The sequence below is a fragment of the Lactuca saligna genome, chromosome 5, assembly GCF_052625555.1.
Source record: "Lactuca saligna cultivar CGN05327 chromosome 5, ASM5262555v1, whole genome shotgun sequence".
NCBI classification, from domain to species: Eukaryota; Viridiplantae; Streptophyta; class Magnoliopsida; order Asterales; family Asteraceae; genus Lactuca; species Lactuca saligna.
In genome coordinates, this window is record NC_136421.1 from 146771663 (window position 1) to 146795806 (window position 24144).

Below are 24144 nucleotides of genomic sequence, written 5' to 3' on the forward strand. Positions count from 1 at the left end.
TGAAGAAAGCTGGTGCCGCAGGTTCAAGTAAGCCGAAGTAAGGTCTCTCCCCAATTGACACAAAGGGGGAGATTGTTGGGTTTATTATGTGTTGCGTCTTGGGCTCGTTCCTTAGCCTAGTTTTGTATCCGGATTGGGCCTGTCAATCCGTGATTTAATTATTAGGGTTTTAGTATTTATAGATGCTTGCATGCATCTTGGTACGTAGCTGTTTAGTCGATCATTCATAACGTTTATTGTTTCTATCGATTGTAACTCTAAAAGCCTCTACAGCGGAGGTTCTTCATCGAGCTCTGCTAAGGCATGAATCTATTGAATCATTCAGCTCATTGTTGGTTCATTCTTTTGTTTGTTATTGTGTTTGCATGATTCTGATAAACCTGTGTAAGATCTAAACGATCAAAGAGAATTTTCATCTCATCAATTAAAAAGGTAAGAAATGGATAAAATGGCCTAAATGTAATTAATAATAGAGAATCAATCATAGAAACAGAAGGAATCTTATTATTACCTCAATAAACTCTGTAGTGGGTGCAAGATCTTGGATCTCCTTGTACTCCTTTAGATCTAGCTTCCTTCTTCTCTTGAAAACTTCAAGATTGACGTAAGAAAAGCTCAAAATGCTCAAGGAATGGTTAGGGTTTGCTGAATGATGCTCTGAGGGTGAAGGAGGCGAGGTTGGGGATCATAACATGGTTTAAATAGGGTGCAAAACCGGTGGATCTAGGGTTTCTTCTAGACTGGCGGACTCGCCGTGTCCAGGATATGGACTCGCCGAGTCACCAACTTAAACGTGCTCAAAATCTCGTCTCTACTCGGTGAGTCGGGCCTACAACTCGCCGAGTCCCAGCGTAAAATGAAAAAAATACTTAGATTAATATACATACCAGGAACCATGTGCTACAATATATTAGACAAAGTCAAGAGGGTATATTCATCAACCAGGAAGCCTACACAAAATCCTTTCTCGTGAAATTCGGGATGGTTGGAGATTCAAAGTTTGAGGTTCCTATGGCACTCAGAACGAAGCTTACACCTTCCTTGGACAAGCTGTGACAATAGTCAAATTCAGGTCAAGTCAAAGTTAAACAAAGTCAATAAGTTAAACCGAACGAAACAATTAGCTCTAGCATATTAGGGTTTATGTGATGTATTTACTAAACAATCCGCTATTTTAATGAGAAAGCATCATTTGAAAAATCCATGTGATTGAATTCTTCCTACGCCTTAAATGCGGTAAAACAATGAACCAAAGCGATAAACCACAAATACACACTCATTGGGCGTGTGTAAGACACTAAAACATGGCTTAATGAGATTTACGGACCTTGCGTTGCGAAGCCAGACACTCAAAAAGGGCATAAACAAAACCTCTCTCAATCGTTTTCACTATATCTCTTTCTATTTGAAATCTCTCCCAAATCTCTCCAAAATCTCTCTCAATGGTTCTCGTAATTTTTTGAAGTCATTCGGGTCATTCTGACCTTTAATCAGGTCGAAAACTGCTTAAAACGGTGTTAAAATGAGTAAAATACCCTAAAAGAACCGAAAAACCCTTTATAGGGCCGAAGCCTCTTAGGGCCGAACTCCTTGGACCGAAAGCAGCAAACAACCGAAACCCTAAGCAGCCGAGACCAAGAGCTGAAACCGAGATCCTGAATCAAGATCCGAACCTGAGAGCCGAGACCGAGAGCCGGAACCAAGAGCTGAACTTGAGAACCGAGATCGAGAGCCTGAACCGAGAGTCGAACCCGAGAGCCGAAACCGAGAGCCTGAACTGAGAGCCGACCCAGAGAGCCGAACTTGCTGAAACCAAGACCGAGCCTTGCGTCTCCTTTTCTCCTTCCCCTTTCAGTCCTTCTTCCAATTTCGGTTCTAATGAATAGGACCGAACCTCCGGCCAGACTTCGGATTTTCGCATATTTGTCCGATTTTTGACCATTTTCACATTTTGAGCCCGTTATTCATGATTTTAACGCGAGATTTTCTCCAAAATTCATATTTTAACATAATAAACCCTAAATTTTCATAATTTAATCTTATTTTCATGAAAATCCTTATTTAAATTATAAAATCTAGTGGGTGAATAATAGAGGAGGAGTGTTGACTTTGCTTTACCTTATGACACAAGCAACCTCCCATAAGCACTCGATGACCAACCCACACCCCTCCCCACCATACCTAGTCACATCCTTGCACTTTTTTTCTCTCTTTTCAACCATTCCCACGTTCTTAGGGATGGAACATCCATCCTCTCGCCTCACTTCTTTCATTTGCTCTCATTTCACCAAAGATACAACACAACTTTCCTCTCAAACTTTATCTCTCTATTTCAAGACTCCAAGGTTGATCTTCAAGCTTTATCCTCCTCTTGGTAAGTATAATTCATCCTCCTTGTGATTATTGCACTTCATTCTACTCAAATCATTGATTGATTACACAAAGTCCATCACCTCGATGTTAGTTTCTCGAAAATCTTCAAGGCATCTTCAAGTGTTCTTGAGTTGATCACTTCCATTTTTCAACAATCATCTACTGAAATCACATAAGGTGAGTTCATACCCCTACATATTCATATTTTCTTATGTTTTAAGGGGGAGAATACAAGTCAAATCATCAAGAACACAACTAAATATTTCTAACAGCTTACATCAGAAACGTTAGACTCCATTCACGGACTGTGTTGGTCAACTAAAACATTTGTTTTTTTCAAAAATGTACAAGGTGCAAGTAGTTCAAGTTCTTAGATTTAAAATGACTACTTGCACATCTCCATACGATTTTTCTACAGTTTATGGTGATTTTTGCAAAACTGCCTATCATTTCAAGAACCAAACCGGACTAGCCTGTGTTTATGGATGTTTTCACTTAAGTTGGAGGTCACTAAAAATCATGGAAAAATTTATGAACAAACTAGACTCATTAAACAAATTCCCAGAATTTCTGGATTCTGATTTGGATCTTTTATGAAGTTTTTATAATTTTTCTAATAACAGTGATCGAAGCTGTTACAAACAGAAAAATGCTAACATATTTTTATCACCTTGTATGATGTTGAGCAAGGTATATATCCTTATGTGAATGTATGTTATTGCAAAACAACGATATTTTATCTTGGTATATGAAAATGCAACAAGTAATAAATGGATTTTGATATAGATATACATATGAAATATAAAGGACAACACGATTATTATAATCAAAGTACATCCATTTTACTTATACAATTGAACGACCTACATTGAATATGGATTTTGTACGTTACCATTACTACCCTTATTTTTGATAAACTATAATAGGTATGGTTTATGATACACTACATAACACACTCATACAAGAATTGTACATTTATACGATAAGGGATTTTCATTACGTTACATGTAAATTCGTTAAGGACTTTGTGAGACATTGGCTTCACACTTACCATTAAGTCCTATATTGTAACCAAAATCCCTTGGAGGGAGAGCGTGATAGTTGTATACAGATCTATATTGGGTTTGACAAACCCACACCTTAACTGCATGCAACAGTTAGACCAGTAGGTCTGGGGTGACAAATGTCATAAACAGTTCCGACGCTTGAAGAACGTCGTTTCAGGCCAACTAGGTCATAGCATGGTTATAATAAACTCACAAAAAGTATTAACAAACATAAGAATTTACGGGAATTTCATTTAATTCAAGCGCGTTTATGTCGATTTAAACACATATCATTATCTATTAGTAAGAGAGGTTACTTATACATTTTGGTCTTCGGTTATAAGACTACATTACACAGATTTTAAGGAAAATATCGGATTTTTCTGAAACAAACGTGACATTTACAAGAGAAAAACCTTACCAAGTTCGAAAAGAAAAACTTATGAACTCACCAACCTTTGTGTTGACACTTTTTCAAACTACTTGTATTCTCAGGTAATCACTAAACTGGTACCAAAGTGCAATTTTAGGATGGGACGTTAAGGCGTCAACATATCATGTTTTTGTTAACATATTGTAATTGATTTGGAAACATGTAACTCATACACTAATGTAACTTTTTCAATTATATATATGTTGGTTGTGTTTGCTTAAATTACTATTGCAATTGTGGTTATGATACTATACATGAAGTCCTCCACCCCAGACGTTTCCGCCATCCTTGGTTTGGGGGTGTGACAGATTGGTATCAGAGCACGGTTTATAGTGACTTAAGTATGTCAAACCACATAAGATATACAAAATATAAATACATTTGGGACTAGAAGTCTCTGATTCATAAAACATTTTAACGGGTTGTACTTTTAGAAAACGAATAGTTTCATGTTTAAAACTATACCTACATGCATTATATATTCGCGTAGTGTCATAACTAAGGGGAACATAAAGTGAAAGAGGAGGAGTTGAACACTACGAGTATGCCTTAGAATGTGTAATCAGTTCTGGGAAGGATATAGCCTGATCAACTATATCCATCCGAGAAGTGACTTACGCATACTAGGGGATAGTCGTAATGGGCGACAAATCTAATAACCTGACTTCACTCTACAAAGAATACTCTAAGAACCAAATATAAACATTTAAAATACTATAGGAGTATTTGTAGATTGCTATAGCGCCATGTTATTATTATTATCCGATATGTGCATCTTACCCCCCCCCCCCCCCCCCGTTTCTCGTGCAGACGACATGGTAGGATTTCACATACCCGGGGACCCATACTTTCCCAATCAGGGAAATGTGGGATGGATCAATGAAGAGCCCGAACAACAAGTCGAAGAGGACCCCGAGGAGGATCTGGAAGAGGATCCCGAGGAGGAACCCAAGGAGGAAGATGAAGAACAAGAAGAAGAGGAGGAAGACGAAGAAGAAGAAGAAGGAGGCGATGATATAGTCATGGATGGGAACAAAATTGAGGAAGAACCGGAAGTATTCAACCCTCCTTACATCGCGAGGGTGCCCGCACACCACTTTGTATACAATGGACCTGAGCCCCGTTGGGTAACGACGATCGAAAGGTGGAGCTGACAGCAACGCCAGCGGTCACCATATGGCAACCAACGAGGTTATTGTGATCTCATCCATGGTGGACCGGCTGATAGAGCCCTCCACATCATGACTCAGCGAATAGCAAGTATGGATGATTGTGGTAGGATGACGACAGATCAGCTCAGGGAGCTGAGTGCCATTGTAGAGTCTACCACTGCTCGCACCAGAGATCTGGAACGAGAGTCCCACTATAGAGACCAACTCATTCAGGACCTTCTCGCTGCTCGATCAGAATCAATGGAGTATCGGGAAAGATACATGGAACTCGAAGAGAGAATGGTCGCAGCCGAACGGAGATTAGCAGAACTACAGGGCGCATCGAGATCATCCCAGGCTCCATCAGGGAAGGATCATTGTGATTAGAACTCATTACTATTCTCACATCTTTGTAGTAAAAGTTTATGAGTACGTGTTGGTGCTACTCTTTTGTATGTAGGTTGACCCTACGACTAAGTGATTACACTATTCAAAGGGCTTTTGTACTATCGAAACTATCTTTTGCATTGATGTAATGTAGACCCTTATGAGGTCAAATTTTCCTCAAAATGTTATGTACTAAAAGTTTATCAATGAATTTGCCATGCATTTTATTTTATTGAATGTTTGTCACTGGACTTCATAAACTGATCACACAAATAGTTTACAAATAATAAAGTCGTGATAAAATACAAATGAGACGAAACAAGTAAGACTCGACTCGTTGTTACTATTGAAGTCTTACCGACTGGTCATTTTTTTTTAATAATGACAGAACCATGCCACCAAGGAAAAGACCTAGACCTTCCGGCAACACAGCGCCGCCCCCTCCGCCACCACCTTCGCAGTTTGATCCTGCGATGTTTCAAGCTACAGTGAAGGCAGCAATGTCGCAAATGGGAACAAATGGTTCTAGTGGTTCTGGATCCGGAGCTACCATTTCAATTCATGGGGACAACACAGGGCGTACAAAGGAGTGCTCTTACAAAGACTTCATGAATGGCAAGGCCGACCCTTTCAATGGAAGCGAGGGCATCATCAAACTGGTGTAATGGTTCGAAAGGACCGAGGCAGTCTTCGAAATTTGTGCTTGTCTCGAAGCGAGCAAGGTCAAGTATGCGGCATTCACTTTCACCGGAAAAGCTCTTACTTGGTGGAATGGCCGAGTTAAATCACTTACTCCTGCAATGGCTAACTCTATAAGCTGGGAGGATTTGAAAGCTTTGATGTTAAAGGAGTATTGGCCGAGGGGCGAAATACAAAACCTTGAAGAGGAACTTTGGAACCTCAGGATGTCGGGCATAGATCTTGAAACGTATACTACCCGCTTCAATGACCTAGCACTACTCTGTCCAACAATGTTTACTCCAGAGGAGAAAAAGGTGGAGCGATACCTCTGTGGGTTGTCATCCCAGATTCAAGATAGTGTGTTGGCCTCGAAACGCACTACCTTTAAGAGTGCCAAGGAATTGGCACAACAACTTATAGATCACAGGGCTAGCCGTGGTATCGTGATAGCCACCACCGACCAAACAAAAGGAGGGAACAACAAGAGGAAGTTCTGGAACAATAAAAAGAAACAACCGATGCAGGACCCCGCCAAGAAGAAACAGACTGTTGGTATCCGTACTACCACCACTGCTACCTCTCCGACACCACCAAAGCAATATGCAGGGAGTCTCCCTAAGTGCAACAAGTGCAACTACCACCACAATAATGCTTGTCGGGAAATGCACTGCAAAAACTGTGACAGAAAAGGGCACACTGCTTGTTTCTGTAAAGCGCCAGCATGACTGGTCAACCAAGTTGCCAATCCTGGGGCAAGCCAAACCTGCTACGGATGTGGTGAAGCAGGACACTTCAGGAGGAACTTCCCTAAGGCACAAACCCCTAATTCTGGGGGTATAGGAAGAGTCCTAACTTTAGGCATGGAGAAGCAGTCAAGGACCCCTCGGTGGATATTCGTACGTTCCTCCTCAATAACTCTTATACATGCGTACTTTTCGATAGTGGGGCAGAAAGAAGTTTCGTAAGTCACCAATTCAAACATATACTCAAGCAAAATTCCCAGCCATTAAAAGATTCTTATGTCGTAGAAATGGAAAATGGAAAGGTTGAGCGTGCTAGCGATATTTACATAGGGTGTACTCTCACTCTAGACAACCATTCGTTCAAAATTAATCTAATGCCGGTCACCATAAAAAGTTTCAACATAATCATTGGTATGGATTGGTTAAGCCCTCATTGTGCCGACATTTTATGTTACAAAAGGGTCGTCCACCTGAATTTGCCGAATGGCAACACCCTCACCATTTATGGCAACAAACCTAGTGCGAACCTACAAATCATCTCTTGTGTCAAAGCCATTCCGGAAGAATCAAGGGGTAAAGGACATCAAAAACATTCCGGAAGTGTGTAACTTCTGTGACGTATTCCCAGAAGATCTGCCAGGTGTATCGCTCGCACGAAAAGTCGAATTCCGAATCGACTTGGTCCCTGGTGCTACCCCCGTAGCCAAAGAACCATATCGTCTCGCACCAGTAGAAATGCATGAGTTGTCTGGTCAATTGAATGAGCTATTAAGCAAGGGATTCATCAGACCGAGTTTTTCACCCTGGGGAGCACCAGTTCTATTTCTGAAGAAAAAGGATGGATCCTTTTTCATGTGCATCGATTATAGGGAGTTAAACAAACTTACCATCAAAAATCAATATCCCCTACCCCGAATCGACGACCTTTTTGACCAACTTAAGGGAGCGAGCTACTTTTCAAAAATCAACTTGAGGTTTGGTTACCATCAATTGCAAGTGCAAGAAGAAGATATCCCCAAGACGGCACACATAACTCGCTATGGACACTACGAATTTGTAGTGATGCCATTCGGATTAACAAACGTGCCTACGGTGTTCATGGATATGATGAACCGAGTGTGTCTAAACTTCTTAGATAAGTTCATAATCTGGTTCATCAATGATATCTTTGTCTATTCGAGAAACAAAGAAGAGCACATGCAACACCTACAACTAGTTCTGGAGACTCTAAGAGCTGAGAAGCTTTACGCTAAGTTTTCAAAGTGCGAATTTTGGCTCCGAGAAGTGGGATTCCTTGGCCACGTGGTAAGAAACGAAGGAATACATGTGGATCCCTTAATGATCAAGGCAATTGAAGATTGGTCAACACCTACAATGCCAACAGAAATCCGACAATTTTTGGGACTCGCAGGCTACTATCGAAGATTCATATAGAACTTCTCCAAGATTGGTAAGCCCCTCACCACCCTGACTCAGAAAGGTGTGGTGTTCAAATGGGTAGATAAACAAGAATCCGCCTTCCAGACACTAAAGCAAGCCCTATGCAGCGCACCAATCTTGTCTCTTCCAGAAGGAACTGATGATTTTGTGGTGTATTGCGATGCTTCGAAACAAGGTCTCGGTTGTGTGCTCATGCAAAGGGGAAAGGTTATCGCTTACGCATCAAGGCAACTTAAGACCCACGAAGTTAACTATACCACCCAAGATGTCGAATTGGGAGCGGTAGTGTTCTCCTTGAAGATCTGGAGACACTACCTCTACGGTACAAAGTGCACCATCTTCACCGATCACAAAAGTCTTCAGCATATCCTCAATCAAAAAGAGCTCAACATGCGACAAAGAAGATGGGTAGAACTACTAAAAGATTACGAGTGCGAAATCCGTTATCATCCGGGCAAGGCTAATGTTGTAGCCGATGCCCTAAGTAGAAAAGAATACTCGGGTCACCGGGTGAATTCACTAACGATAACAATCCATTCGCACCTGTTCACACAAATCAAGGAAGCTTAACATGAAGCCTTGAAACCCGAAAACATGATAGGTGAGGCATTGAGAGGGATGGATAAAAACCTCGAAGTCAAGGAGGACGGAGCTTGCTACCTCATGAACCGGATCTGGACACCAAAGTTCGATGGGTTCCGAGACGTTGTCATGAACGAAGCACACAAGACACGATATTCCATCCGTCTAGGTTCGGATAAGATGGATCTAGACCTCATGAAGTTGTACTGGTGGCCGAACATGAAAGCTGAGATTGCTACCTATGTGGGCAAGTGTCTGACTTGCGCCATTGTCAAGGTAGAATACCAGAAGCGATCAGGACTACTACAACAGTCGGATATACCCGAGTGGAAGTGGGAGCGGATAACCATGGATTTCATAACCAAGCTACCTAAGACATCGGGTGGGCTTGACACCATATGGGTAATCGTAGACAGATTAACCAAGTCTGTGCACTTCCTACCAATAAAGTAAACCGACAAGATGAAAAAGTTAACCAGGACATACATCAAGGAGATTGTGCGACTGCATGGTGTACCAATATCCATTATCTTTGACTGAGATAGTAGATTCACCTCGCGATTTTGGCAGTCCTTACAGAAATCTCTGGGAACTAGGCTAGATATGAGTACGGCCTATCATCAGCAAACCGACGGGCAGAGTGAGCGCACCATACAAACGTTAGAAGACATGTTGAGAGCCTGTGTGATAGACTTTGTTAAGGCGTCGGATACTCATTTACCACTTATCAAATTTTCCTATAATAACAGCTATCACACTAGAATTGGAGTCGCTCCATTCGAAGCTCTCTACGGTCACAAGTGTAGGTCACCTCTGTGTTGGGCCGAAGTGGGGGATACTCAGCTAGCTAGGGGGCAAGTCCCTGATAGCACCCTTATCGGGCCTGAATTCATAAGGGAGTCAACAGAAAAGATTGTTCCAATTCGGGAAATACTGAAGGCGTCTCGTGATCGACAAAATAGTTACGCAGACAAGTGATGCAAACCTTTGGAATTCCAAGTCGGACATCGGGTACTACTAAAAGTTTCCCCTTGGAAAGGAATGATACGCTTCGGTAAGCGTGGGAAACTAAACCTGAGGTACATCAGGCCATTTTAAATCCTTGTTAGGGTGGGTCCTGTGGCGTACAAGCTCCGATTACCAAAAGAACTTAGTAACGTACACCCTACCTTCCATGTATCCAACTTGAAAAAGTGCCTATCGGATGAGACACTTGTAATACCTCTCGACAAAATTGAAGTTAACGAAAGTCTCCACTTTGTGGAAGAACCAGTCGAAGTCATGGATCGAGAGATCAAGCGAACAAAACAGAGTCGTATTCCCATTGTAAAGGTCCGCTGGAATGCTAAACGGGGACCTAAGTTCGCCTCGGAATGCGAAGATCAAATGAAACAAAAATACCCGCATCTTTTTCCAAACTCTTGAAGTCCCAGTCAAAACATAAATTTCGGGACGAAACGGGGGGATGATGTGACAATAGTCAAATTTGGGTCAATTCAAAGTCAAACAAAGTCAATAAGTTAAACCGAACAACTCAATTAGCTGTAGCATATTAGGTTTTACGTGGTGTATTTACTAAACAATCCTCTATTTTAATGAGAAAGCATCATTTGAAAAATCCATGTGATTGAATTCTTCCTAAGCCTTAAATGCGGTAAACAATGAACCAAAGGGATAAACCATAAATACCCACTCATTGGGAGTGTGTAAGAATCTAAAACATGGCTTAATGAGGTTTATGGACCTTGCGTTGCGAAGCCAGACACTCAAAAAGGGCACAAACGAAACCTCTCTCAATCATTTTCACTATATCTCTTTCTATTTGAAATCTCTCCCAAATCTCTCTCAATGGTTCTCGTTATTTTTTGAAGTCATTTGGGTCATTCCGACGTTTAACCGGGTCAAAAACCACTTAAAACGGGGTTAAAACGAGTAAAATACCCTAAAAGAACCAAAAAAACCCTTTATAGGACCAAAGCCGCTTAGGGTCGAACTCCTTGGATCGAAAGCAGCAAAGAACCGAAACCCTAAGCAGCTGAGCTCGAGAGCCGAACCCGAGAGCCTGAACCGAGAGCCGAACCTGAGAGTCGATACCGAGTGCCGGAACCGAGAGTCGAACTTGAGAACCGAGACCGAGAGCGTGAACCGAGAGCCGAACCCGAGAGTCGAAACCGAGAGCCTGAACCAAGAGCCGAACTGGAGAGCCGAACTTGCTGAAACTGAGACCGAGCCTCGCCTCTCCTTTTCTCCTTCCCCTTTCGGTCCTTCTTCCACTTTCGGTTCTAATGAATAGGACCGAATCTCTAGCCAGACTTCGGATTTTCGCATATTTGTCCGATTTTTGACCATTTTCACATTTTGAGCCCTTTTTTCGTGATTTTAACGCGCGATTTTCTCCAAAAATCATATTTTAACATAATAAACACTAAATTTTCATAATTTAATCATATTTTCATGAAAATCCTTATTTAAATAATAAAATATAGTGGGTGGATAACTGAGGAGGAGTGTTGACTTTGCTTTACATTATGACACAAGGAACCCCCATACCCACTCCATGACCAACCCACACCCCTCCCCACCATACCTAGTCACATCCTTGTACTTTTTCCCTCTCTTTTCATCCATTCCCACGTTCTTAGGGATGGAACATCCATCGTCTCTCCTCACTTCTTTTATTTGCTCTCATTTCACCAAAGATACAAAACAACTTTCCTCTCAAACTTTATCTCTCTATTTCAAGACTCCAAGGATGATCTTCAAGCTTTATCCTCCTCTTGGTAAGTATAATTCATCCTCCTTGTTATTATTGCACTTCATTCTACTCAAATCATTGATTGATTACACAAACTCCATCACTTCGATGTTAGTTTCTCGAAAATCTTCAAGGTGTCTTCAAGTGTTCTTGAGTTGTTCACATCCATTTTTCAACAATAATCTACTAAAATCACATAAAGTGAGTTCATACCCCTACATTTTCATATTTTCTTATGTTTTAAGGGGGAGAATACAAGTCAAATTATCAAGAACGCAACTGAATATTTCTAACAGCTTACATCAGAAAAGTTGGACTCCATTCACGAACTGTTTTAGTCAACTAAAACATTTTTGTTTTCAAAACTGTACAAGGTGAAAGTGTTTCATGTTCTTATCTTTAAAATGACTACTTGCACATCTCCATACGATTTTTCTACAATTTATGGCGATTTTTGCAAAACTGCCTATCATTTCAAGAACCAAACCGGACCAGTCTGTGTTTATGGATGTTTTCACTTAAGTTGGAGGTCAATAAAAATCATGGAAAAATTTATGAACAAACTAGACTCATTAACCAAATTCCCAGAATTTCCGGATTCTGATTTGGATCTTTTATTAAGTTTTTATAAATTTTCTAATAATAGTGATCGAAGTTGTTACAAACAGAAAAATGCTAACATATTATTATCACCTTGTCTCATGTTGAGCAAGGTATATATCCTTATGTGAATGTATGTTATTACAAAAGAATGATATTTTATCTTGGTATATGAACATGCAAAAAGTAACAAATGGATTTTGATATAGATATACATATGAAATATAAAGTACAACACGATTATTATAATCAAAGTACATCCATTTTACCCATACAATTGAACGGACTACGTTGAATATAGATTTTGTACGTTACCATTACTACCCTTATTTTTTCTAAAATATAATAGGTATGGTTTATGATACACTACATAACACACTCATACAAGAATTGTACATTTATACGATAAGGGATTTTCATTACGTTACATGTAAATTTTTTAAGGACTTTGTGAGACATTCGCTTCACACTTACCATTAAGTCCTGTATTGTAAACAGAATCTCCTGGATGGAGAGCGTGATAGTTGTATATAGATATATATTGGGTTTGACAAACCCACACCTTAACTGCATGCAACAGTTAGACCGGCAAGTCTGGGGTGACAAATGTCATAAACAGTTCCGACGCTTGAAGAACATCGTTTCAGGCCAACTAGGTCATAACATGGTTATAATAAACTCACAGAAAGTATTAACAAATATAAGAATTTACAGGAATTTCATTTACTTCAAGCGCGTTTATGTCAATTTAAACACATATCATTTTCTATTAGTAAGAGAGGTTACTTATACATTTTGCTCTTCAGTTATAAGACTACATTACACAGATTTTAAGGAAAATATCGGCTTTTTCTGAAACAAACGTGACATTTACAAGAGAAAAACTTTATCAAGTTCGAAAAGAAAAACTTATGAACTCACCAACCTTTGTGTTGACATTTTTTCAAATAACTTGTATTCTCACGTAATCACTAAACATGTACCAAAGTGCAATTTGAGGATGCGATGTTAAGGCATCAACATATAATGTTTTTGTTAACATATTGTAATTGATTTGGAAACATGTAACTCATACACTGATGTAACTTTTTCAATTATATATATGTTGGTTGTGTTTGCTTAAATTACTATTGCAATTGTGGTTATGATACTATATATGAAGTCCTCCACCCCCGGACGTTTCCACCATCCTTGTTTTGGGGGTGTGACACAAGCGGGCAACTGGCATGACTCTCTATCGACAAATGAAAGGTTCATTAATGTATTTAACAGCTAATCATCCGGATGTTATGTTTTCTGTTTGTTATTATGCTAGGTTTCAGGAAAATCCTCGCAAACCCCATATGACTGCAGTAAAGAACATCTTTCGATACTTAAAAAGAACAAACTCTCTTAGAATTTGGTACCATTCCAACTCAGGGTTCTTTGTGCAAGCATTCTATGATGCTGATCTTGGCGGATGCGGTCTTGATCGAAAAATTACAACTAGAGGATGTTAGTTTCTTGATGGCAAACTCATAAGTTCGCAATCAAAGAAGCAAATATGCGTCTCTTTATCTACCATTAAAGATGAGAATACAACACATGCCTCTTGTTCTTCTCAAGTGATATGGATTTAAAGTCAGGTTGGGGATTACAGGATTAATATGAAGAGAGTCCCCTTATAGTGTAATTCAGAAAAGTGTTATTCACATCTACCAATAACCCAATGCAACATTCCAAGACTAAGCATATTCCACTGAGGTATCATTTCATAATGTATCACGTGGAGGATGGAAATTTTGAAATTTACTTTGTAAGATCTACTCATCAGCTAGCTGATATCTTTATGATAGCCATGCCTGAACCATCCTTTAATAAAATTATTCAAGGCTTAGGAATGATAGAAGCAGATTCTGTTCCGAAAATAGCATAGTAAAGCAAAGCAGTGTTCTTTCTTCGAACCGCTCCGAGCCCTCAGAATGATTCAGAATCTATACTTCATGTTCCGAACCCTCGAAACGACTCGGAATCCATTATTCATCTACAGGTTTGGAAGTTTTTGTATCCTTTGTATATTAAGTCTCTTCCGACTAATTCGGAAGTTACTGTACATTTTGTTTTGAGTTTATTTTCCTGTTTTTACTTCTTTTTCAGAAAATTCAAAATTCACAAAAATATTTTCCTTATTTCTCTTTTATCTTTTTCGGAAAAACTCAAAATTACTATATATATATATATATATATATATATATATATATATATATATATATATATATATATATATATATATATATAGGCATAGGTTATTTTGTTTTTACTAACTATTGTGTGCCAGAATGCACAAATCTCGACCATCAGATGGAATAGAATCAAAGATGAAGGTCATGATCTAAGGGTCTATGATGTTAGAATATGATAACATGTATCATATAATCACACAAATTTTAGCATAAGGGCATTTTAGTCAATTAACCTATATTAAAAAAGGAAAATTTCAGATTTTTAGGGATAATTAATTCCTTCATTTTTTAAAATCTGAATATTTTAAATTAATTAAAATTTAAGAATTTGATTTTATTCTGTGAGAATGATAAACTGCAAACCATAAACTAGTAAATATATTTTTCGATTTTATTCTATCAGAATGCAGAATGCCAACCATAAACTAGTAAATACATTCTGAAAGAATACACATAATTGATTCTTGAACTAATAATATACCAAATAATTACATTGTATGATTGTGATTCATTGAATAATAACAACATTCTGAAATAATAAAAGTGTAATTCTTAAAAAATAACAACATTCTTAAACAGTGAGTGTGATCATTCTTTAATTCATTCTTCAAGCCTTTCCCATCAGGTCTTCAAGCCATTCTTCAAGCCATTTCTATCACAAATTCATTGCCAAATATTTTGTAGTGATACACTTGTAACAACTGCACATTAAACATATAAATAAATAACTACAATTCTATCAAAATACAACAATAATATTCTTACAGAATAAACTATTCTTGCATAATGGTTTTGAATATTCTTAAAGAATTTGTATTATCAAGAAAATACCCAATGAACAAAATATTTGAAATATAAATACTTGAAAAGATCATGTCAACATAAAAAAGTAACTACGAAAAAAAAAATAATTAGCATATATAAACCATCTTCATAAGTGAACAGTAAGTAGGAAGAAGAACCTCCATGGGTAAATAAATCATTAATTTAAAGTATATGAAGAAGTGTGAACTTGTTCAACCATTTTGACAAAATGTAATCCTCAAATCACCAATTTTTAATCGAAAAAAGACTCTGAAAACATAAAATACACCAATTAAAGAATTATCCTAATAGAATATTACTTGTAGTCTAATTGCTATCATGAAACATGTTTATTCTACAAGAATGATATTGTAAAAATTCTCCAAGAATGGTTTTCAATATTCTTAAAGCATTTGTATCAGTTTTGATACCATAAATCAAATGGAAAATCCAACAGTGGGTATACTAATGAAATCGGAAATCAACAAGAAGGATAATAGGAAATCAAAGAATCAAAAATTAGTGAATAAATCAAATGGCAAATCCATGTGAAGCATCATAAATCGATAACATTCAGAGGAATAATTGCAAGCCATATTCTTGATTCAATTGAGCACACTTGATCCTAAGTGTTAAACAACATAAAAATATAACATTTGAGACAAGTAAGAAGATCTAAAACCCATAAAAATTGACAACAAAGATCTCAAAATAGGAAATCCACAATATGTTCGGTTTTAGGAGTTCACATGTATTTTTTAGGTAATTTATTTGGTTCTAGTAGCCTACACCTGATCTGAAGTGTTAAAAGGCTTACAAATCATCCTTAGCAATATATTAAGAGGGCTTAACACCAACTAAAACTAACAACAAAGCTACTACAAACATAAAACGCGCAAGGGTTTACAAAAAATACCTGGGAAAGAAAGAGGGTTTTACTATAGCGGACCGAAAATGGTGTCGATTTAGGGTTCCAACAATGGTGGCGGCAACAAAATCAACAAAGATTGAAGCTTCTGTGTAGTGAATTTCTAGTAAAAAGGAACAATTTCAACCAACATGGCTAACCCACTTCCGCCGACGTAGTCCACCAGTTTTGATTCATCGACAATCACGACGAATTTCTTGCAACAATTCCCCACACCCTTTGACCAAATTCATATCTGGGTCAACTTCATCTACTCCATCGATGGCCAAATCGATAACTCGGTGGTTATCAAGATCTGATAGAGGTATGCCTAGAGATAAAGCCTGTTCATGGGTCATTGTCGAAGCTCTTCGAGACGGTCAATAACGTGTTTGGCAGTGGAGCCAGTTCCAAGGCCGAGAACCATTCCAGATTCGAACACAACCAATCTGAAGAACCGAAGGTAAGGAGGCGATGATGAACGTGATCGATGACTAAATGATAAAGGGATGTTGGTTTTGTAGGATTTAACGAATTTAGGAAAGATTAATTGAATTATTCTTTTACCATAATTAGATATAATAAGTTTACCATTATACCATTTTTTTAATTTTTTTAATGTTTTATTAATTCCTGAATTCTCATTGGTGCATACATTCACACAATAGTTGCTAGAAACATTTAAACCTATCTCTCTCTTTCTCTCTCTGTGTGTGTGTGTGTGTGTGTGTGTGTGTGTATATATATATATAGTCTCTATTTTTATTTATTTTGTGTGATATTATCATCATGTATTTTATATGCAGTTATATATTTTTCTTTCGAATCAGGGCAATGGGGAAAGGTTTGTAATTCCAAATCATTTGCACTAGTTAAGTTTCCTTAGAAGTATGTTGTTGCATGTTGCCTAAAACCTCTGAGACTCTATGTTCGAAGCCTTACTGAATTGATAAAACTAATCGTTTTTTCATAAATAGGCTATAAATTCGCATCAGTCATTGAACTACCTTACTCTTCTCAACTGAGTTAAGAGTTCACTGCTTGGTTTGTCTTATATAGTAGAGGTACATATTATCTTCGGAACCACCTCCATTATTTCTCCATACTTTTCACTTCCACAAATGTAACCCTCGAGAGTATCAACAATTACCACTGAGGTTTATGGTTACATAACATCTACATTGATGATCTTAAATTCATTATCACCATGAACTGAGTGAAACCCAAAATTCGAATCGAGTTATGAATCGACGGAAAACAATTAATATGTTCTAGATTTTTCACCATGGAATTGACTAATTCCAACCCTCGTGGTTTGTACCTTGGAATCTCATTATTTTTATTTTTGAGAGATCTTGATGATATGTTCTTGACCCAACACTTTTCATCCCAAAAGATCTAGTTATTTTTCTTGAGATTTCTATATTATCCAGCCACTTAAATCAATCCAATACATACTTGTTATTATGGCTACACTGGTAAGACAAGCACTTCTTCCATACTTTCCGACTTATGTTGAGTTTTAGAATTTGGTTGATGATTGAGCCACCCGTAAGCCTATTAAAAAAAACTTTCACTGTTTCTAAACAAACAGATGATCGTAATTCAGCGGGATGCCACACCAGCACTTCTGAGTCTCTCTTTACTCCGAATAAAGAGATTGTTGCCCAAGATCCAATTGGTTTTATGTTGATTTATAATTGACATAAGAAATTCCCAGATATAATTTGGTTTATCTTTGGCACACTCATACTAAAAAAATTCTCGTGATTTTCCAAAAGTTTGGTCTCAAAATTGTGTATGGTTCCTTTCTATCATAAAAATAGGATATGGCTACATGTTGCGAACTGGTTGTGGAGATTAATACTGTTTTACAATTGTGCAAAACTGAAGCAGCGGTTTAAAAGGGATAAGATTTCAAATTGGGAGCATGAAGACCCTGAGATCATACACGTCAGCTACCTCGCCTGACACACGTATAGCTGCCACGTCTTTTCTGCCGCTTTTTCAGGGATGCAGAAGCGTCTACAGTTAGATTTTTTTCTCCAACAATGACGTATAAAACGGTTAGTAGACTATTGATTTTCTCACCACTTTCAAAATCTCTCAAGAAAAAACCCTTTTCTCTCTGCATTGTTCATCATCGTCTTCAACTGCATCCATGGATGCTTCGTTTGAAACCACTTATCATGTCGGTCAAAATGCATCAACAGTCATGCTCAACATCAAACCCAATCAGAACTTGTCCTTAGATCTGAATTCTTCTCGATACACTGAAGTTGTCAAACAAGTGATCAAGCGTTTAAGGTATTCTCCTCTTGCTAAAGCTTTATGTCACACCCCCAAACCTGAACGGCAGAAACATTCAGGGGCGGAGGACGTCATGTACAATATCATAACAGTTGAATAGTAAAGAAAGTACACACCAAAATAACACACCAAAATAACATATATTTGAAACGTTTACACCAAAATCTAGTCCTCATTCATGTTCTTCTGAGAAAAGTAAGAGTGTCCATAAGGAAAACAAATTTGAGAAATGTAGTACAAGTTCAAATAATAAACAAATTTGTTTTAATTGTGGTGTTGGTGGTCATATAGCTAGGAATTATCAAAACGGGATCTTTGTAAACTATTTGTTACCAATAGGAGAGAACGAATCTCGAGGAAGGTCTTTAATTAGAAAATCCTCAATAAATCGTTCTCGGAATGATGATTGGAAAGATGACCGAAGTAGAAAAAGGGCTGGTTTTCAAAAGAATAAAAAGGTTTTTATCAACAAAACTCAAAATAGTTTGCCAAAACCGAACAAGGCTCCGCCAAAATCGGTTTTGTGAAAAGGCCGTTATGGATCTTCAACCAATTCTGGTAGAACATCCAGAGGCTTAGTGCAAACTAAAAGGAAACCTATTTTAAAACCATCAGAAAATTTGATAAAACCTAAATCTCATTCGGTGCCCAAGTCAACTTCCAATCCATCATTACCACCCTCTGAAGTTATTAGGAATGAGGATCCTTGTTTGAAATCTTTAAATGTTAATTCAAAGAAAGTGAAAAGGAAACCCAGGACAGTGATGACCTGGGTTCCCAAATCTAAATGATTCCGTTCATTTTACAGGGACAGTTGTGGAGGAATATCATCCATCCTTGGTACGCCGGCAGCGGCTACTCCCGGCATATGACTGGAGACATCTCCCAATTGAGCGAAATTCAATATTTTAATGGCGGTTATGTCTACTTTGCGGGCGGAGATGGTGGCAAGATCACACAAAGAGGAATTGTCACAAATGGATTGTTAAGCTTTGAGAATGTCAACTTCGCTCCTTTGTTAAAGCATAACTTGTTGAGCGTTTCCAAAATTTGCGACAAAGGCTATTCTACTCATTTTACCGACAAAAGAACGTACGATTCTCAAGCCAGGCATTGTTATTCTGGAAGAGTGGATTCTTGTTAAATCTAAGTGCGATGGAAATGCTTACATTATTGACATCAACATAAACCTACTTGAACAAGTCACTTTCCTTTTCTCAAAAGTCTCCGAACAAAACGCAATGCTATGGCACTGAAGGCTTGGTCATGCTAATGCAAAAAAACATGAATAACCTTGCTAAAAATGAGATGGTCTGAGGCCTACCTATCAGAGACTTTATTACATTTGAGAAGTGGGTTTCCTGTGCTCAAGGCAAACACCATAGGAAACCACACTTGCCTAAGCAAGTCAACTCAATCAGTCAAGTGCTCCAATTATTACATATGGACTTATTTGGTCCGTTCAACGTCCTGAGCATCAACAGAAGCTCGTACTGTCTAGTTGTAATCGATGATTTCTCTCGGTTTACATGGGTCTTTTTCTTATCCAACAAAGCGGCAGTTGCTGATCTGATTAAGAAGTTCGTTGTGATGATTGAGAAGCAAAACAATAACCAAGTGAAGGCACTCCGTACTAACAATGGAACTGAGTTCAAGAATTCAGTTCTTGATCACTTTTGCGCAGAAAAGGGGATAGTGCGTCAATACATCTCCGCTCACACGCCTCACCAGAATGGTGTTGCTGAAAGGAGAAATAGAACATTGAAAGACGCTGCAAGGACAATGCTTTGTGATTCCAAACTACATGTTTTCTTTTTGGGCCAAGGCGATTAACACTGCTTGCTATGTGCAGAATCGTGTTCTAATCAACAAAGCGCAAATGAAGACCCCATACGAAATTCTCTATGGACACAAGCCTTCCGTTAGCCATTTCCACGTATTTGGCTATCCTTGCACCCTTCTTCACTTGGATTCCAACCCTAAATTGAGCGCCAAAGCCGATGATTGTTACTTTGTAGGGTATGATGCGTGCACCGTGTATAGGGCTTACAACAAGAAGACTAAGCAGATAGTCGAATTCTATAATGTGCGCTGTTTGGAGGAGAATGAAACAGACGCTCGAGTGGGTCCTGACTGGTTATTTGATTACACATCACTTTTCAAATCTCTCAATGTGTCTTCAGATGGTTCAAGTGGATCCTCTTCTGGTTCAACGATTGTGTATGAAGAAGAAGATGAAGAAGTTGTCTACAGACCTCCAATGGTTGAGGGGGAGTCCTCTGGTTCATCTGAAGGAAGGTTCTCTGCTCCACCTGAGGGGGAGTCATTTGATCAACCAAATACTCCAGAGTCTAAGGTAGTAAATGAAACTCCTAATGTTGATGCTACACCTCTTACACCTATTGAGAGAGATTACATGTCTAGAGATGCTTCCATTGTCAATCCAACTTTTATGGAACTACTCTTTCCTGAAGAAATCGCTAATGAGTTTGTAGCAGATCAATCTAATGTGAGTCATTCAGTAAATGATGGAGGTTTCAATATTCACAGTCTTCCTATTTCTATCAATGATATTAGCCAATACATACCCTTAAGAATTCAACGCGATCATCTGATCGATAATGTCATTGGACAGCTGGGAGATGGAGTTAAAACCAGAAGTCAAAGTGGAGACGTTAATGCATGTCTCTACTCTTGCTTTATATCTCAAATAGAGCCGAAGAATGTAGAAATGGGTCTGAATGATCCCAGCTGGGTGGATGCAATGCATGAGGAGCTTAATCAGTTTGAAAAACTCGAGGTTTGGAAATTGGTTGACTTACCAAATGGAAAAAGGGCTCTCGACACGAGTTGGGTCTATTATAATAAGCAGGATGATTCGAGTGTAATCGTGCGAAATAAAGCAAGGTTGGTGGTTCACGGGTTTCGTAAAATTGAGGGTCTTGACTATACTGACGTATTTTCTCCCATGGATCGGTTGGATGCTATTCGCATCTTTGTCGCATATGCTTCCTACATGAATTTCACGGTCTACCAAATGGATGGCAAGACCACCTTCTTGTATGGCAAGGTGAACGAATAAATTTATGTTGGTCAACCCCCTGGGTTTGTTGACTCAAAGTCCCCTAATCGTGTCTACAAGTTGTACAAAGCTTTGTATGGGTTACATCAAGCTCCTCGAGCATGGTATGCAACTCTAACGAAGCATTTGCTCTAGCATGGCTACTCTCACGGCACCATTGATCAAACTTTGTTTATCAAGCATTTGGGTAATGATCAGATACTAGTTTAGATCTATGTTGACAACATTATTTTCAGGTCAACCTGTCCACAGCTTTGCAAAGAGTTTGAAGGCGTGATGAAGAAAAGGTTTGAGATGAGTTCTCTAGGAGAGATGACCATGTTTCTGGGGCTTCAGGTCAAACAATCTTCTATCAGAATCCTAATTCACCAAGCAAAGTATGTGGATGATATGCGGGAGAAGTTTGGGTTCCGAGACGTGAAACCTTGCTCTTAAACCCATGGCGGACAAACCTATACTGGCTCCTGATCTTGAAGGCGAATCCATAGATCAGACGTATTATTGATCAATGATCGGATCGCTCATGTATCTGACTGCTAGTCACCCAGATATAATGTTTGTGGTCTGTCAATACGCGCGATTCCAGGCCAATCCTAAACTTTCTCATCTTATTGGAGTTAAACGGATTTTTCGGTATCTCAAAGGTTGCCCAAAACTGGGCCTTTGGTATCCGAAAAATCCCGAATTTGATCTTTATGCTTTTGCAGACAGCAACTATGGCGGGTGTGAGCTTGATAGAAAATCGACTTTAGGAGGATGCCAATTTCTGGGAGATAGACTGGTCTCATGGCAGTGCAAGAAGCAGCATATGGTCTCAACCTCAACAGCATAAGCGGAATATGTCATTGCATCTGCCTGTTGCTCTCAAGTCATATGGATCCAACATGAGCTATTGCACTACAGTTTGAACTATCTAGAAACCCAATTCATTGTGATAATGAGGCTTCTATACAAATCACTTAAAATCCAGTCTAACATTGTAACAACGTAAATTTTCAAAACATTTTTTCATTTTTCAAACAATATAAACCATCATATATTATTCTCAAATATCATATTTAGCAAATGTCATCATAATAAAAATACATCCTAAGATCATAACATAAATCTTCCGTCAGTGTGTACAGATCATGCTGGCGCCTTCCCACGGTCCTCGCTAGTACCTAAAACACATAACACAACAATTGTAAGCATAAATGCTTAGTGACTTCCCCAAAATACCACTTACACACGTACGACCTTCCAGGCCATGACCTTTCGGTCCTTGTATCTCAGGGGACTTCCGTCCCAACCCGGTAAACCTTCCGGTCCTATCTGCGTCGACCTTCCGGTCTACATCACAATGCCTTTCGGCCCATAACATAATGCCTTTCGGCCCATACCAAGCATATAATACATAGCACATACAAAACAGGTAAGTAATCACATACAATGCATACATCTTATAGCATATCCGATCTTCCGGTCACACATAGGTACCCTTCCAAGTACAGTATAGTGAGAAGACTCACCTCTGATATCTCGGTAAATCACTGACTCGGTAGAAATACGATCTAGCCTCCACCTAAACACATAAAACAAACACTCCCATAAATATAACTATACTCTAACCTTTCTTAACATCCTTAGAAGGGTAAAATACCATTTTACCCCTCTTCTGGCTCAAAAGGCCTCACTGCTAACCAAACCGTAAAAGTCAACCAAAGTCAACAGTCAAACTTTGACCCGACTCAGCGAGTGCACTTGGGAAACTCGACGAGTCCACCTATGTCCACTTAACTCCTTAGTCCCATTTAGCACGTCGAGTCCCTCCTTTTACTCGACGAGTCCCCAAGCAAGAATCGTGGGGCTACCCTGACTCAACTCGCTGAGTCCCAAGAACAACTCGGCAAGTACATGCCATGCACAAGTTTTATTGACCTCCTGAGGTTAGATCTGTTCCTCAAATCCATAGATCTGACCTTCTCAAGCATTATAATCATGTAAAGCTCGAAACCTGATGCATATATATACATATACATAATGGCATCAAATGGTGATTTAGTCCCAAAAATGGAAACCTAAGTCCAACCACCCCACAAGGACTAATAAATCTTAATGGATTGGAGTCTCTGGACCTATTTGAGTCCAGATCCAAAGCATAGACTCGATAAGGGACCAATTGCTCAACGTAAACATCCTCACAAGAGGTTAGAAAACCCTAATCTCTAAGTTCAATACCAAAATTGGAGATGGTCCGAATGAATACATCAAGTTGAAGTCTCTGGACTCTGAAACCACTTGAATCACACCTCCTTCAGCCTCCTCTTGCTCTTGATCACCTTCCTTTTTCCAAACCAAGGATAGAAAGATCAATTATGGCTTCTCCTTCCTCCCAAATGATATAAATCACTAAGGGTGCTCTCAAGGGACTAGTAGCCGCAATGGAAGGCTAAATGTGACCTTAAATAGGCTCCAACCCCGAAGGATTAGGGTTTCATTAAACAATGTGGACTTGCTGAGTCCACTCAATGACTCGTCAAGTCCACTCATTGACTCACCGAGTCCAATGCGAACCCGGATGATCAACCACGACCCTACTTGGTGAGTCTACGCATCAACTCGCCGAGTTCCTTCACATAATCCAAA

General features: G+C 38.9%; 1 protein-coding gene across 1 annotated transcript; it reads left to right on the forward strand.

Moving 5' to 3' along the window:
- Positions 1-20313: 20313 nt before the first annotated feature.
- Positions 20314-21516, forward strand: LOC145045810 (uncharacterized). Its single transcript, XM_078994122.1, has 2 exons — positions 20314-20852; positions 20985-21516. Exons 1-2 carry the CDS (start codon positions 20314-20316, stop codon positions 21514-21516), a joined length of 1071 nt encoding a protein of 356 aa, XP_078850248.1.
- The last annotated feature ends 2628 nt before the right edge of the window (positions 21517-24144 follow it).